A 15580-nucleotide genomic window follows, 5' to 3' on the forward strand; every position below is an offset into this window, starting at 1 on the left:
TTGTCTTAAGGCGCTGCTACATAATAAATAGAGAATGCAGGAGTTTGTCTTTACTGACGTCTGTTCTCATGGTTTTCCACATGGTCTCACATGTGCAAATTCTCATCGAAATATATATATGTGGAGAGAAGAAAATAATTATATATACTTTTTCTTTTTAAAGAAATAATTATTTATACATAAACACAACATATTTATACATTTTAATTGAGCCGACTCACCGGCCAATACCAATTTTGAAAGAGATATTACTATTTACTGCTCCCTCTGTCTCAATTTATGTGATGTTTTAGATTATTTCACATAGATTAAGAAAACACATATTTTTATGTAGTTTATCTTAGTAACATAAAAATACGTTAAATAAAACTATTTTAACCAATAATAAAAATGTACAGTATTTTATAATTGGTCATAAAATTTAAATCATATTAATTTCTACCTAGATTAGTGAGAACATCACTTAAAATGAGACAAAATAAAAATCCTAAAACATCACTTAAAATGGGACGGAAGGAGTAATTGATATATAAATGATTTTCTTAATTGTGTGATGTTTTGTGTCGAAAAGTACAGCTCAGAGATATCCAAAATATAAAAAGATTCGTTTTGTATTTTATTTGGAATTGACCATGTACAGTGGTTTGTACCAAAGAGTTTCGTCTCTATCGAAATGGATCGATGAATCTATTAGACTCAATTTGGCAGACATACGAGGTGCAATAACCTATAGTTAATTACTTATGTAGTCTCCGTTTATTAAAAGTATTATTTTAATATATTTTTTTTTTGGTAAAAAAAATATTATTTTGAAATTTTAGTAATTTATACTTAATTTCAGCTTAATAGTGATGACTAAACTGGTTTTATAAATAATTTATTTATCTCAAATACCATTATTCAAATAAATGTAATTTAATAGAACATAAATATATATCAATCATTTTTTAATTTATGTGAAAATATCAAAATAATACTATCTATGAAACATATAAAGTAATATATTGTATTAGGATAATCAATTCCAAAATGCTTCACAATTAATTGATTGGTTATATCTCGACAAAAGCTGAATTTTTCTCCCAGACATAAGTCGTCTTTTTTTATTAACCTAAATTAAACTGATTCTCCACCTTTTATAGACCAAGCTAATGTTTAAATAACCATTTACGATTTTAGAAAAATACTTTAAAATTGATAGTTTTTGTATGTAATTCAAAAATTAGAATTCTTTATATGATTTTTGACATGGATTAAAAGTCATGTGCGAAAAATCCAGAAATCTATTTTCCTTTTGTTTTTGTAATTTTTGGCATAGTTCAAAAGTTCATGTACGAAAAATCGGAAAACAATTAGTTCATAGCAGTTGACACTCCTTTCTTCTATGTGGATCCTTCTCTAGGATTGTTGACGAGTCTTGCAAAGCATGTATGGTAAGCAGTGTCGTGCCAGCAATTTTAGCTACCATAAGCGAATTAAAATAAAATATCTAAATTCAGTTATAAATATAATCGTAAATGGTCATATAGTAGAAAAAATTAAAAGCTAAATTACGAAGCAAAAAAAAAAACCAATGAAAAAAAATAAAATAAATTACGAAGCAAACTAGATTTTATTTTTCAAAAAAAAACGAATAAACTATTAAATTTAATTTTTACCAGCTCTATTAAAATAAATAAAACAAGCAGAGTATTAATATTTTATGTGATAGAAATTTTATGTATAACGATGTTTATTTATTTTATTGTATTTTGATAGCTAAAATGAGTATATATAGTTTTGGTTGATTAAGTATGAAAACCATAAGTTTACATTGTCTTCTTTATTTTAACTATATTGTAAAACCTTTAGGCATTTATTTTATATATTTTTAACTGAGCTTAAATAGATGAAACTAGAAAAATATGTCCTTAATAATTTCTAAAAAATGATGCCATAAGCCACTGTTTCAAAATCTAGCACTGAGGCACGGCTCTGATGGTAAGCCTTTGGTATCCTTCGGGCAACCTCCTTTGCTCACTCCAGATACTAAAAGGCTCAAAAGAAAAAAACAAGTCTTCAGGATATTAAGCAAGAAAGAAACATGCTAGAAAAAGTTACATAAAGGATCATAAGACGAATTACATTGCGATATATGTTCAGAGCTTCCAGATCAGTCACAGCGGGCAACTCCTTGGCAGTTGGCAGCACTCTTCAACTGGTCGAACAAGTCCACACGTGATTCACTGTTGTTGTTCATAAAAGAAATAGTGTTGGGGAGACTGAAAATTCTATTGCACTAGTCTTCTCTTTAGAGCTGGTTTTACATTCTTATCGTGAACCGTACATAGTGGCTCCTTCCTTTGTGATAGAAAAAAACCCTGATTTTCGGCGAGGTAGACAGGTTCTCCAAAATCCAGCTTGTGAAGTCTCAAGAGGTAACTTGCCTTTTTTTTAAACTTGAAAAATAAGGCAAAATAGTAGCCCCAAAAAAGGCAAAATGAAAAAAAAAAGAAAGAAATATATGACCAAAAAATAAAAATAAAAATAAAAATAAAAAAGGAAATAAATCTGCTTTTCATTTGAGATATACAGTACCACCAAATGAGTAATCGACTCGAAAGCTACTATAGAATTTGAATACTTTCCGGACCAACTGATTGATTTACAAATCTGCTGATTGTTTCTCTCCTCCATCGTGATTCTCAATAATGGCGGTGGCCACGAGCCTCGCTTCGCTTCTGGAGAAGCTCAAAGTCGAGGAGCCGTACCTTCCACCAAGGAACTGGGAATCCTTACATTCCCAGACCCGCCGACTTCCTCCTCCATCTCGTGCCTCTCCTCCCTCTTCTTCCTCTGTCTCTGTAAGTTTACGATTCACGCTTTTCATGTGTGGAAGCAGGAACTCGCTTTTAGCTCTTGAGTGGCTAGGATCGGAAACCTAATAGGGGATTTTGGGGAAAAAAAAACAATCCATCTTATTGATTTGAGTTTACGTAAGATAATGCGGCTAGTAATTGAGACTGCTTCTCCTTTCCACTTGTAATAGGAATCAAGCTTGGTTAGGCTGGCGTTGAATGCTCTGCAAGGTGTTGAGTCTTCTCTTATCAGCATACAGAAGCTCTCTTCTCTATTATGCTCTGAGCCAGCTGATAGGACCACACACCACATACCAAGCCTTTGGCATCGCTTGTCCAGCACCGACGCATTGGGGCAGATTCTTAGAAACATTGGCTGCTTTGGTTCTTTGGTCTTTCTTCTCCATAGTTTTGTAAGCCATTTCACGAGCTTGAATCTGGAAGTTGAGGGAAAGGGGAGCTGTAAACAGGGGAACAGATATACTCTTGTTAATCAGGCTTTTGCTATTGCTGTGAGAAAGGTCCTAGAAGGCTATATATCTGGTCTGGATACGCTATGTGCATCGGTAGAACTGAGGCGTTCTTCTAACATCGTGGACGGCTCTAACCGTGGTCCCTCTTCGCTTGGCTGCCTTACCAACGTAGTTCACCCAAATGTAACATTGTTGGAAGTTTTTCTACATACTAGAGAGTTACGAACACAGATTGAAGCTCTTTCCAACATATGTGGCTTGTATGATATATCCCTATCTTATTGTGGCTCTCCTTGGGAATGCCTGATTACTGAAGCAACCGCACGATTTCATGGGTTCTACAGAGGAAGTCACCTGCTTACTTACTTATATTCACAGCTTAAGGTTAGGCTAAGTTATATTACTCATTTAGTAACTCCTGGATTACATGTTTTAAAGAAACTTGGAAGAATATTAATGCATGGCATTTAAATAATTATTTGCACCTTGTGATGTAGACCAATTTATTTGGTGCTTACAGGTCCTAGTTATGCTTACAAACTATTCGTACTAAACAATTTATACCAACTTTTTTTTCTGACTGACTTTTCCCGACAATTTGTGTTGTAGGTTGCTGATCCTGCTCATAGTGCTATGCTCAAGTTTTTGTTCCTGAAAACATGTGAGCCATATTGCGAGTTTATAAGATCTTGGATTTATAAGGCAGAACTTAACGATCCTCATAAAGAGTTCATTGTGGAATGTGTCATTGAATCGACATCTTTATCTTGGAATAGGCCTGGCATCTCCCCATTGAAGAGGGCCAGGGTAATACTCTGTTCTCTTTTTCTGCATCGTTGATTTTAGTATCATTTATCCACTGATAGCATATTGCTTCTATTTCTGCACGCTAGGAGCAAGAAGGAGGGCTTGTTCCATGTTTCTTGGATGGCTTCTTGGAACCTATACTAAGGGCTGGTCAACAGCTCCAAGTAATTACAAAACTTCTTGAATTGTGCAATCTTTCTGCATCTGGACTCAGAAATTATGCAGATCTTCTTCCCTGTTGGACGCATTATTCTTCCTCTAGTCTAGTGTACCCATCTCCAATAATTTTCAGCAAATTGCATATAGAAGTGATGATACAGAAAAGAGACGATTACTACAGAAGAATGCAAGAAAAACTTTGTGACCTTTCAAAAAAGTTTGAACTGTTCCTTGGGCAGGTATCGTGCTTCTTTTGATTTTTGTTTACTTGATATTATTTTCGAATATATGGTCTTTTTGGTTTATGTTTCTTATGATACTCTCTCATTGCTATTCTAGCTCTGACTTTAGTCGTTTTGTTGGCCATACGTGGTTTTACTCTAGTGAAAATAAGTTTCCCTTGGTAATCATTTTTATCTTACTAATAGCTCAGTTTTCTTCTTTCTAATGTGGTGTAGTTCTTTATTCCGGAAATCATGAGTATTGTATATCCCGAACAAGATCAACTATTTACTTTCTATCCTACATTATAAATCTATCAGATGATTTAAAAAACACACCATTGTAGAAGCGTCTCATTAACGTCAGTGTTACCCTCATGCTAGCGTCAGTTCTGTTTGCAAAGCTATCGGTAAACTATTTCTGCAAGATTTTTTTCAGTTTTATCTTGTATTGACATTTGAAATTTAGGTTCCTGGAGCAACATTTTTGCCAATTTCCTTTGGAGACGGAGAAAGACCTGGGAAAAGTTCTGTTAGTTTCACACTGGATGAGAGTCTACTAGTTCCTTCAACAGTTGCAATGGACTTGACCAGGTGATTTTCCTGATTATACATATCATTTACTCCCAGCCTCCTGAACGTGAATTGATGGCATTTTCTTGTGATTTTAGGGACCAGAGTGGTTCAGAGTCTGATGACCAGAAAACAGAAGACAGATGGTTTTCAGAGATAGATGCGTCATGCTCATCTGAATGTTCATCGACTAGGGACTTTTCTGAAGCATCTGATGTTGGAATGCTTGATTTTCAAAGTACATTAGTGGGGCCTTTACCAAATTATTTATCAGCTCTACGTTTTTCTGTTGCCTCTGATGGGAAATGTGATGAGAATCTGGCTCAGCATGGTGAGTCGGGTTATATAGACAATACTTTTGTGACGAAAGGGGAGAAAGCAGATACTCATCGCCAGTGGATGGATAATGAGCCAGAAGAGTCAACTGAAGCATGTGAGGTTGATAAATTTAGAGGGCCTCTTTCTATTAAGTCATGGCCCCTCGGCGGATTACCTAGAAATCCATTTAGTGTTGACAAACACGCGGAAGATGACATAGAATATCCTCCAACTGATTCTGGAGATAAGATGGAACAGAGGGACTCAATGAATACTGACGAAAGGACGCTTTTATTAGACAACATTCCCACCGGCAGTAGTCGTCTAAAACAGGAGATAAAGCATGACTTGCTGGAAAACTGTTCCTCATCAAAATTATTTATGTTGAAAGAAACAAAGGTAAACTACCCGTACGAGGTGCTTAGTATGAATCCTATGCTGAGATGTGATTTCCTGCGCAAGAATGGAAACATAAACAGAAGGGACCAGGCAAATTTTTTGCCTTGGTTTGACTTTTCTGCGGTGGATAACCCTTCCAAGACATGTCTAGCCCGGATACCTGTAGGATTCCCTGTTGATTTTCCCTTGGAATCTCACAGTTCTCAGACTGATAGAAAGAGTTATTTCCATGCCAACCAAGAATGTGGCATAGATAGGCCTGATGTTGAAGATCCAAAAGTTTCTTGCAGTCATTTATCTTCAGGTTTGAAAGGTCCCGCTGAAGAAAATAAGTCAAATGCATCTGGGGGAAGTAGATGGGAGGGTATGCTTCTCAGATCAAATAACCCTGAAACTAGTGCACTTAGTGATTGCAGACAGAGCTCCTCTGGCACATTTGAATTACCACTAGATTTTGTTATAGACAAGTGTTTACTGCAGGAAATACTTCTTCAGTATCCTTCTCGATTCTTTCATTTGCTATTAGATATACGTATTTAAGTTTATCATTCGGCTGTAATTTCCTTTTCTAGGGGTGTTTTCTCACGAAAACATGTCATGACTATTCACGTATCACTTTTCCCTTAACAAAGAACAGATATAACTTCGTCAGTAAGCTAGCTATCAAGTTGCTGGAAGAAGGATTTGGCTTGAAAGAACATCTGCTAGCTCTACGTAGATATCATTTTATGGAGCTAGCAGATTGGGCAGATGTGTTTGTAGTGTCCCTTTGGCATCATGTAAGTAATGCTGTCAATCTATTTTGTTGTGATGATTCTTTTTCAATATCAACAGATAATGCTTATGTATATTTCCCTTCATTTGGATTCCTCAGAAATGGCTTGTTACGGAGGCAGATAAGAGAATTGCAGAAATCCAAGGGTTTCTAGAATCATCAATACAAAGATCATCATGTGAACGAGACACTTGTAAAGACAGGTTATTTTTGTACAAAAAACAAGACACAATGCATCTCCGGCCATCAACCATTGGTATGGTCTTCCACATCGCGAACTTATTAATTATGTCTGTTGGATTGTTGATCTGATTCTCTGATGTGTGCAATCTGCAGGAGTTCGTTCTTTTGATTTCCTAGGGTTGGGGTATCGAGTTGACTGGCCGATCAGTATAATTTTAACATGTGATGCGCTGAAAGCATATGCTGATGTATTCAGCTTTCTGGTTCAAGTGAAACTAGCAGCCTATGCATTAACTGACGTCTGGTGTTCACTGAAGGTAAAGGTTCAGCTTTGTTGATTCACTGCTTGTGACATATCACCTCTTTACGTAACATTTGCTGCAGTTTTTTTAAATTCTTCATTTCTATTGTCCTGCCTGATATATCTTGTAGTCTTCTGGGATTTGATGCCGCAGTGACTGTAATGTCTTTTTTAGGATGTACGACACACGATGCATGAGAATAAAGAGGGGATAGCGAAGCAAGAACTCCGGTGGTTAAACATATTGATGAAACTAAGGTAAATTTAAATAGAAAATCTTCATATTTAACATAATTTATTGGTGAACTCGTTGAGCGAAGTATCTATGAGGCAATGCGACTGCATGAGCTTAGGTATTGTAATCATATTTCGTCCGGCGCATGGCCGTTTATAAGAGCAACAGAAAACATTGATCCCAATCCATGCAATATAGGTGGAAAATGCTAAATGCCGTTTGATAAATGTTTTTGTATTGTTTATTCATCTCTGTGCTTGTATGATAACACAAAGCATTTTTTAGATAATGGATGTTCTCCGGGGTATCTTTGACGTCTTTATTCTCTGTGTCAGGCATCAGGTCAACCATTTTGTATCAACACTACAACAATATGTGCATTCGGAATTGTCTCACGTATCATGGTCCAAGTTCCTTCATTCCCTGAAGAATAAGGTCTGGGCTCTACACTCTATTTTGGTCAAAGTATAAAATATGCTTCTCTTATGGCCTGCTGAAATCTTATGTTACCTGAAAGGAAGATTCTTTGTTTGATTGTTGAGTTAGAGCGCATCAAAGCGAACTTCTGTATGATTTTCTTGTAAATCCAGTGGCGGGTTTTTTCACTTGAACTGGTATCCTGCATCATAAGAATTAAACATGACACGTACTCTGTTTTCTTTTCAGGTGAAGGATATGATGGATCTTGAGTCTGTGCATATGGTTTATCTAAGTGAAGCTCTGCGCATGTAAGTCTTGTAATCTATCGGTTTTCAGAAGAAGCCATAATTCATTTGCAGAAGCAAAAAAAAAAAAACATTTGCGTCTGATCTGATTATACAACATACACATATGCCAGATGTTTCCTATCTGACGAAACCCTAGTCGTATCAGACGTCATAGAGAACATATTACAGTGCGCACTGGACTTCCGGTCTTGTCTTCCCCGAGGCACAGGTCGAGTTCCAAACGATTCATGGACAAAGACGTTAGGCATAGACACATGTCAGGTAAAAGAAGAAGCTACCAAATTCTTTTTTTTTTGGTTGTTGTTGCTATTGTTGTTGCGAGAGGAGCGTTGTGTTTTTTTATTTTAAATATTTTATTCAAAACATGAAACAGGTGATGATGGTGAAGCAGAAGTTTGAGAAAGAGATGAAGGATCTGTATATGTGTCACCGGAGATCACCAAAACATGGGATGTTTGGGCTCTCTCGCTTCTGGGATTGCCTCAACTTCAACCTTTACTATTCAGAGATCCTTCATGACTCTAGTAACATCTTCCCTCTTATTCCTTAGAAATCCAATATCTGATATTCTTCTCTTGTAACTTGTGTGAATTCTCTTGAGTTTTAATTCGCACAATTAAGTATCAAATTAGTTCTCTTGCTAATGGTCTTCTTTTAAAAAAAAATATTTAAGTTTCTCCTAGCCGTTAAAAAAGTCGTTTTGATACTACTCTCGTTCGCTTAACTGTCACCTCCATATCTTTTTGTGCTTTGATTTCAACACACTTTTCACACAGAGAATCACACACTTTTCACACACAGAATCATTGTGCTTCTCTATTATTACTAAAGCTGTTCTTTTTTTGTATTGTTTAATCAATAAAGTTGTTTTTCCCCCGTTACTTTGAAAAGGTATTCATATATGATATGATTGCTCTTTGCGTTGTAGCCCATAAAAAACCTTAAAAGATCAAAAATCAATCATAATTTTATGGTAGGAAGGCATCTATTTGCAACGTGTGATAAGATAAGCTATTACATTTTTGGTTAAAGATTTGTACATATACATATTGTTTCCTTTAGTTGGGGATTAAACCATTTGGAAACGTAACACAAGTGTAGGAAAATATAATATAGGAAAAGTCAAAATAGACTCAATTTAGTGGTGAAAGCGATTGTCCTGAAAGATCTGAGAGTCGGTAAGATATCTCTTTTAGACGTGGACAAAACAGGAGTCAGACTAAGTATGAACCATAAGTGAGAGAGAGAGAGAGAGAATGAGCTTGGTTTTCGCCATTAATGGACAACGGTTCGAGCTTGCCCTCTCCTCCGTGGACCCTTCAACAACTCTGTTAGAGTTCCTCCGCTACCAGACTCCTTTCAAGAGCGTCAAGCTCAGCTGCGGCGAAGGTCAGTAACTAACTACTTCATTACCCTTTTCGTCTTCCTTCTTTCACAACACTTCTTCTTCTTGTCTGCTTTTTTTTAAAGGAGGATGTGGTGCTTGTGTTGTTCTCCTCTCCAAAACGATCCCATCCTCAAAAAAGTGGAAGATTTCACAGTCACCTCTTGCCTCACACTCCTCTGCACCATAAACCGTTGCAGCGTCACAACATCAGAAGGACTTGGAAACAGCAGAGACGGTTTCCACACCATCCACGATCGCTTTTCCGGTTTCCACGCCTCTCAGTGTGGTTTCTGCACGCCCGGAATGTCTGTTTCTCTCTTCTCTGTTCTCTTAGACTCTCAATCTTCCTCCTCCTCTTCCTCTGAGTTCACAGCTGTCGAAGCAGAGAAAGCTGTCTCCGGGAACTTGTGCCGGTGTACCGGATACCGTCCGATCGTCGACGCTTGCAAGAGCTTTGCTTCTGATGTAGACATCGAGGATCTCGGTTTCAACTCTTTCTGTAAGAAGACTAGTTTGCCACGGTTTGATAGCGAGGACCGTGTCTGTACATTTCCAGAGTTTCTCAAGGAGGATGAGAGTAAGTCTATTGACTCTGGAACGGCGCTTAGATGGTGCAGCCCGGCGAGTGTCGAGGAGCTTCGAATTATACTTAAAGTTTGTAAGGCTAATGGTGATCATGTAGTACTAGTTGCGGGTAATACTAGTACAGGATACTACAAGGATGAAAAAGAGCGGGATTACGATAATAAATACGTGGATCTTACTCGAATAGCCGAGATGAGAAACATAAGAGAAAGTCACGATCGGGTTGAGATAGGAGCTGCGGCGACGATATCTAAAGTGATCGCTGCTCTAAAAGAGATCAATAATAAGCACAAAATGTTTGGGAAGCTCGCTTCTCATATGGAGAAGATCGCCGCCAGGTTTGTCAGGAACTCTGCTAGCGTTGGAGGAAATCTTGTTATCGCTCAGAGGAAAGGCTTTCCTTCCGACATGGCCACTATACTTCTTGCAGCTGGCGCATCGGTTAACATCATGAGCTCTTCGTCGAGAGGAGGAGGATGCGAGAAGGTGACACTTGAACAGTTTCTCCAGGGACCTCCTCTCGATGCTTATGATCTGGTTCTGAGTATCGAAATACCGTTTTGGCATCGTCGTCGTGAAGCAAACTCTGGAGAGTTGGTGTTTGAAACCTACAGAGCATCGCCTCGTCCGCAGGGAAGCGCTCTGGCTTACTTGAACGCTGCTTTCTTAGCTGAAGTGAAGGATGATAAAAAAGTGATTAGCTGTAGACTGGCTTTCGGAGCTTTCGGAGCTTACGAGCTTACACCTAATGGCGTAAGGAAGTTGAGGATTTCCTCTCCGGTAAAGTAATCACTTACAACGTTCTGTATCAAGCTATTACCTTACTTGGCAACATCGTTAAGCCACAAGAGGGTACAAGCAATCCTGCTTATAGATCAAGCTTAGCTCCAGGCTTTCTTTTCAACTTCTTTCACTCTTTACTAATAACAGCAGAGAAACATGTGTACCACCACATGGATCAGCCGATGTTGTCTTCTTCACAGCGTCTTCCTCCCATAGACAAAGAATTTTATCCGGTTGGTGATCCTGCTACTAAATCAGGAGCTTCACTTCAAGCTTCTGGGGAGGCTGTTTATGTGGATGATATTCCAGCGCCCACGAACTGCCTCTACGGAGCTTTCATCTACAGCACAAAGCCATCCGCAAAGATAAAAGGTATTCGTTTCAAGGAAAACTCGGTACCTGATGGAGTTGTTGCAGTCATTTCTTGCAAGGATGTTCCTAAAAGTGGAAAGAATGTCGGTTTTAAGTTTGCATCTTTCACTGAGCCCTTATTCGCGGATGAGTTCACCGTTCATGTTGGCCAATGTATCGCACTCGTGGTAAGTCTAATGGTCAATGATGAACACTATAGATAATTTATTAAAGATTCCAACTAAATTTTTTCTTTTTTTTTTTTACAAATTTAGAGGTTTAAATTTTCTTTTTTTTTTTTGTTTTTGGTTAAGACCAGTATTTCATTAGGCTTTGCGCAGAACTGGCCGTCCTGGCTTTAAGTTATGTTCCATCATCACTAGCATCAAAAAACATAAAAAAAATTGAAGGTTGCGGATACGCAGAGACATGCGGATACTGCAGCTAGTCTTGCGGTAGTTGATTACGAAACAAAGGATTTGGAACCACCCATCTTGTCAGTGGAAGAGGCTGTTAAGAAATCTAGCATGTTTGAGATTTATCCTTTCTTATACCCACAACAAGTTGGAGACACATCAAAAGGAATGTCTGAAGCTGATCATCGAATTCTCAGCTCCCAAGTATGCATTGTGATTCTAGTCTAGCTCTCACTCTTTCTCTCTCTCTCCATCACATTTTTTTTGTAATATGAAACAGATAAGACTTGGGTCGCAATACTTCTTCTACATGGAGACACAAACAGCTCTAGCAGTGCCAGATGAAGACAACTCCATTGTAGTGTATAGTTCATGTCAGATCCCTCAGTACGTACACTCCACGGTCGCTTCTTGCCTAGGCATCCCTGAAAACAAGGTCCGCGTCATAACAAGACGTGTCGGTGGAGGTTTTGGAGGCAAAGCTGTCAAATCAATGCCGGTTAGTTTTCATGTGTCATCTCATAAAAGTAGTACCAATAAATAATTTAATAATTTTTTTTTTTTGCATTGTATCAGGTTGCAGCAGCATGTGCTGTTGCTGCTAACAAACTGCAGCGTCCTGTGCGGACATACGTAAACCGTAAGACGGATATGATCATGACTGGTGGGAGGCATCCAATGCAGATAACCTACAGCGTTGGTTTCAAATCCACAGGGAAGATCACAGCTTTGGAGCTAGAGATACTCATTGACGCAGGAGCCACTCTAGGCTTAAGCATGTTGATGCCGTCGAATATCATAGGGGCGCTGAAGAAGTACAACTGGGGAGCCTTATCTTTCGATATCAAACTCTGCAAAACGAACCTCGTGAGCAAAGCAATCATGAGAGCGCCAGGGGATGTTCAGGGCACGTATATCGCCGAAGCCGTGATCGAAAACGTAGCATCTAGCCTCTCCTTGGAGGCAGATACCGTAAGAAAGATTAATCTCCATACGTACGAGAGCTTGGCTCTCTTCTACAAGAATGCTGCTGGGGAGCCAGACGAGTATACTCTGTCTTCCATGTGGGATAAGCTGGGCGTGTCTTCCAAGTTCGAAGAGCGGGTTTCGATTGTGGGAGAGTTCAACGGGTCTAACATATGGAGAAAACGAGGGATATCTCGAGTACCGATCATTTATCCGGTTTCGATGTTTGCAACTCCAGGGAGAGTAAGCGTTTTGAGCGATGGAACGGTAGTTGTTGAGGTCGGTGGGATCGAGCTGGGACAAGGGTTATGGACAAAGGTGAAGCAGATGACTAGCTATGCTCTCGGTTCGCTCAAATGCGATGGAGCTGAAGAGATACTGGAGAAGATAAGAGTTGTACAGTCAGATACGTTAAGTATGGTCCAAGGAAACTATACAGGAGGTAGCACAACATCCGAGGGAAGCTGCGCAGCTGTTCGTCTCTGCTGCGAAACCTTGGTCAAGAGATTGAAACCTCTGATGGAGAAATCGGGTGGTCCCATCAGCTGGAATAAATTGATTTCTCAGGTTTTTTAAAGAGACTCACTGATTGCTTCTTGATTTTTTTTTCTTTCATTAATTATTCTTTTATGTACAAACGCAGGCCTATGCTCAGTCAGTGAGCTTATCAGCTAGTGACTTGTATACTCCAGAAGAAACTCCCACAAAGTACCTTAACTATGGTGTTGCAGTTAGCGAGGTAAGCTTCTTTCTCTCTTTTGTGTATTCTCCCAGAGAAATCGAGTAACTTTTGGTAATATTAATTATCAATCAAATATATAGGTTGAGGTAGACCTTGTGACCGGACAGACAGACCACGGTTCTACAGACAGATATCTTATATGACTCCGGAAAAAGCCTCAATCCGGCTGTCGATTTAGGACAGGTGAATTATTATAATAATAATAGTAGAGCACACAAACACATACACACTGATGATATTCTTCTTCCCTTACAATTGTGATGGTTTTTTTTATTTTTTTTTAATTCGGTCTTCAGATTGAAGGAGCTTTTGTGCAAGGACTTGGTTTTTTCATGCTTGAAGAGTACTTAACCGATTCAGAAGGACTGCTTATGACGGACAGCACATGGACATACAAGATACCGACTGTAGATACCATCCCAAGACAGTTCAACGTCGAGATGCTGAACAGTGGACGCCATGAAAAGCGTGTACTCTCTTCTAAAGGTCCGTAGTTTTTACACACACAAAAAATTAAAAAAAAAACATTTTCAGATATTTAGGAATCAACTTTTCAATCATATAGTTTTTTTTTTGTATGTAAATACAGCTTCAGGAGAGCCTCCTTTGCTACTGGCAGCTTCGGTGCACTGCGCTACAAGAGAGGCGATTAAAGAAGCGCGGAAACAGCTAAGGATGTGGAAGGGTGAGAATGGTCCGAGTTTAATGTTTCAGTTGCCAGTTCCAGCTTCAATGCCCGTTGTCAAGGAGCTATGTGGTTTAGACGTCGTTGAAAGCCATTTGGAGTGGAAATCCCTAGTTAACTCGAGTTTATGAGTTAACAGAAAATCTTTATATGCTTAAGACTAGGTGTTTCGATATAATTATCTTATACTTAATATACATAGCGTTACTAATTCAAACACCAGTTGATTGTTATGCTTTCAAAGAACGACTAAAATCACAAAGACATAACAATTTATAAGGTTCTTGTCGATTGTTTAGCAAAATGGGAGATCAAGCGAGTGGCGTCTACTACCTAACAGTATATAACACCACTGCCAACAAATTATAAGGTTCTTTTCTTATTTCTGGTACGGTTCAAACAAAACAAAGCATAAAGCTGTTTTTACATAAGAACGAAAAAAAACAGTCTCCAATTTAAGCCCGAGAAAACGTTTAGACACAACTGCAAAGCTAAGTGATGCTGCTGCTGCTGCTGCTGCTGCTTAGTGAAGGCTGCGCATGATGCCATGAATGTATCCTCCGGTCATAATGAAAGACATGAAGGACACGACTCCAGCCGGAAATATCTTCTTGGAACCCATGTACCGAGTTCCCATCACCCACGTTAATGCACCCGCCATCACTTTTTTGTTTAACAAAACACAATTCTCAGGCGTTATTATGAGAGAATATAGTTTTTTTTCATTCATAGAGAAAAAAAGTAAAAAAAAAAACCTCTGTTCTTTCCTTACCTACACCAATGGTTGAAGCAAGAACAGGTTTAGTAGGGAGCTCACGGAAGACAAAGAGCAGAACAGCAGCTGAAACTCCACCCGCAATCGCTGATTTCTGGCTTCCGCTCTTCACATAACCCATCAGCCCACCAACTGTTACATATTGAATCATCACTTTTAGAGGTAAAGCATAACGGATTGAATACATTTCTCAATAAGTCAACTTCATAGTTTAGATAAGCCAAATTCAAAAAAACAGAAACCCTAAAAAGCGAATCTGACCTCCGACAAGGAAGGCGTAACCGAGAGTCAACTTCTGCGACATGGACAAAGGCGTCTTCCCACCACTCTCCTCTTTCTCCTCATTATCATCGCCGCCTCCCCCGCCGCCGCCGAACTTGTCCCCTCCGATTCCACCATCACTTCCTCCTCCGCCGATCGCAGGTTCAACTTCAACAGATTTGGCTCCCGAATCTACTGCGCATCTAACCGTAATAGTCTTGGCACCGAAGGGGAGTCTTTGGTGACGACCGGATTTGAACGCTAGAGGATGGAAACCTTTGGAGTTAGTGAAGGCGAGACTTTGGATCGGTGAAGAAGCAGAAGGGGTGAGGAGGAGCCTGGGTCTCACGTTAAGGAGAGAAGACTGTGCCGGCGAACTCAGTAGCAACTCCGCCATTTTCTTCGTTTTGACAACTAAATAATTTGCCAAACAAAGTCAAAAGAGATGGCGATCGATTCTGAAATGGTGCGACTCAAGGAAGAAGAACAGATACACTTTTTGGGCTGATTACTCACTCTCTTCGTCACAATTTCCTCAGGCTCTTGCATTTGGGCCAACAATAATGGGCCTTAAAGGTAAAGCTACGCACTATTCAGTATGACCCACCATATATAGATTT

General features: G+C 38.9%; 3 protein-coding genes across 3 annotated transcripts; 2 read left to right on the top strand and 1 right to left on the bottom strand.

Moving 5' to 3' along the window:
- Positions 1 to 2569: 2569 nt before the first annotated feature.
- On the top strand, positions 2570 to 8691 carry LOC108861733 (uncharacterized). Its single transcript, XM_018635669.2, has 14 exons — positions 2570 to 2843; positions 3029 to 3694; positions 3920 to 4117; positions 4204 to 4515; positions 4967 to 5091; positions 5169 to 6281; positions 6425 to 6566; positions 6662 to 6818; positions 6899 to 7062; positions 7222 to 7304; positions 7617 to 7716; positions 7948 to 8009; positions 8120 to 8270; positions 8383 to 8691. The coding sequence occupies exons 1-14, from the start codon at positions 2691 to 2693 to the stop codon at positions 8557 to 8559; spliced, it is 3603 nt and encodes a 1200-aa protein (XP_018491171.1). The 5' UTR covers positions 2570 to 2690; the 3' UTR covers positions 8560 to 8691.
- Positions 8692 to 9042: 351 nt separating this feature from the next.
- On the top strand, positions 9043 to 14157 carry LOC108861735 (indole-3-acetaldehyde oxidase-like). The gene is given in 12 exon segments (XM_056986012.1): positions 9043 to 9398; positions 9480 to 9512; positions 9515 to 10713; positions 10716 to 11303; positions 11526 to 11735; positions 11812 to 12030; positions 12108 to 13064; positions 13141 to 13236; positions 13320 to 13343; positions 13345 to 13422; positions 13536 to 13725; positions 13829 to 14157. Coding segments are annotated over 12 exon segments (3954 nt in total). The 5' UTR covers positions 9043 to 9265; the 3' UTR covers positions 14056 to 14157.
- A 128-nt stretch (positions 14158 to 14285) lies between these two features.
- On the bottom strand, positions 14286 to 15433 carry LOC108861734 (protein FATTY ACID EXPORT 2, chloroplastic). Its single transcript, XM_018635670.2, has 3 exons — positions 14961 to 15433; positions 14697 to 14831; positions 14286 to 14587 (listed from the first exon to the last, which is right to left on the bottom strand). Exons 1-3 carry the CDS (start codon positions 15355 to 15357, stop codon positions 14448 to 14450), a joined length of 672 nt encoding a protein of 223 aa, XP_018491172.1. The 5' UTR covers positions 15358 to 15433; the 3' UTR covers positions 14286 to 14447.
- Between the last annotated feature and the right edge of the window lie 147 nt (positions 15434 to 15580).

Source organism: Raphanus sativus, chromosome 5 (assembly GCF_000801105.2).
Source record: "Raphanus sativus cultivar WK10039 chromosome 5, ASM80110v3, whole genome shotgun sequence".
Lineage (NCBI taxonomy): Eukaryota > Viridiplantae > Streptophyta > Magnoliopsida > Brassicales > Brassicaceae > Raphanus > Raphanus sativus.

Coding starts and splice junctions, on each gene's coding strand:
- LOC108861733 (XM_018635669.2), top strand. CDS start 2,691: ATGGCGGTGGCCACGAGCCTCGCTTCGCTTCTGGAGAAGCTCAAAGTC. Junction 4,118..4,203: donor CCCCATTGAAGAGGGCCAGG/GTAATACTCTGT, acceptor TCTGCACGCTAG/GAGCAAGAAGGAGGGCTTGT. Junction 8,271..8,382: donor TAGGCATAGACACATGTCAG/GTAAAAGAAGAA, acceptor AACATGAAACAG/GTGATGATGGTGAAGCAGAA.
- LOC108861734 (XM_018635670.2), bottom strand. CDS start 15,357: ATGGCGGAGTTGCTACTGAGTTCGCCGGCACAGTCTTCTCTCCTTAAC. Junction 14,832..14,960: donor TTACGCCTTCCTTGTCGGAG/GTCAGATTCGCT, acceptor AATATGTAACAG/TTGGTGGGCTGATGGGTTAT. Junction 14,588..14,696: donor TGCTTCAACCATTGGTGTAG/GTAAGGAAAGAA, acceptor TAAACAAAAAAG/TGATGGCGGGTGCATTAACG.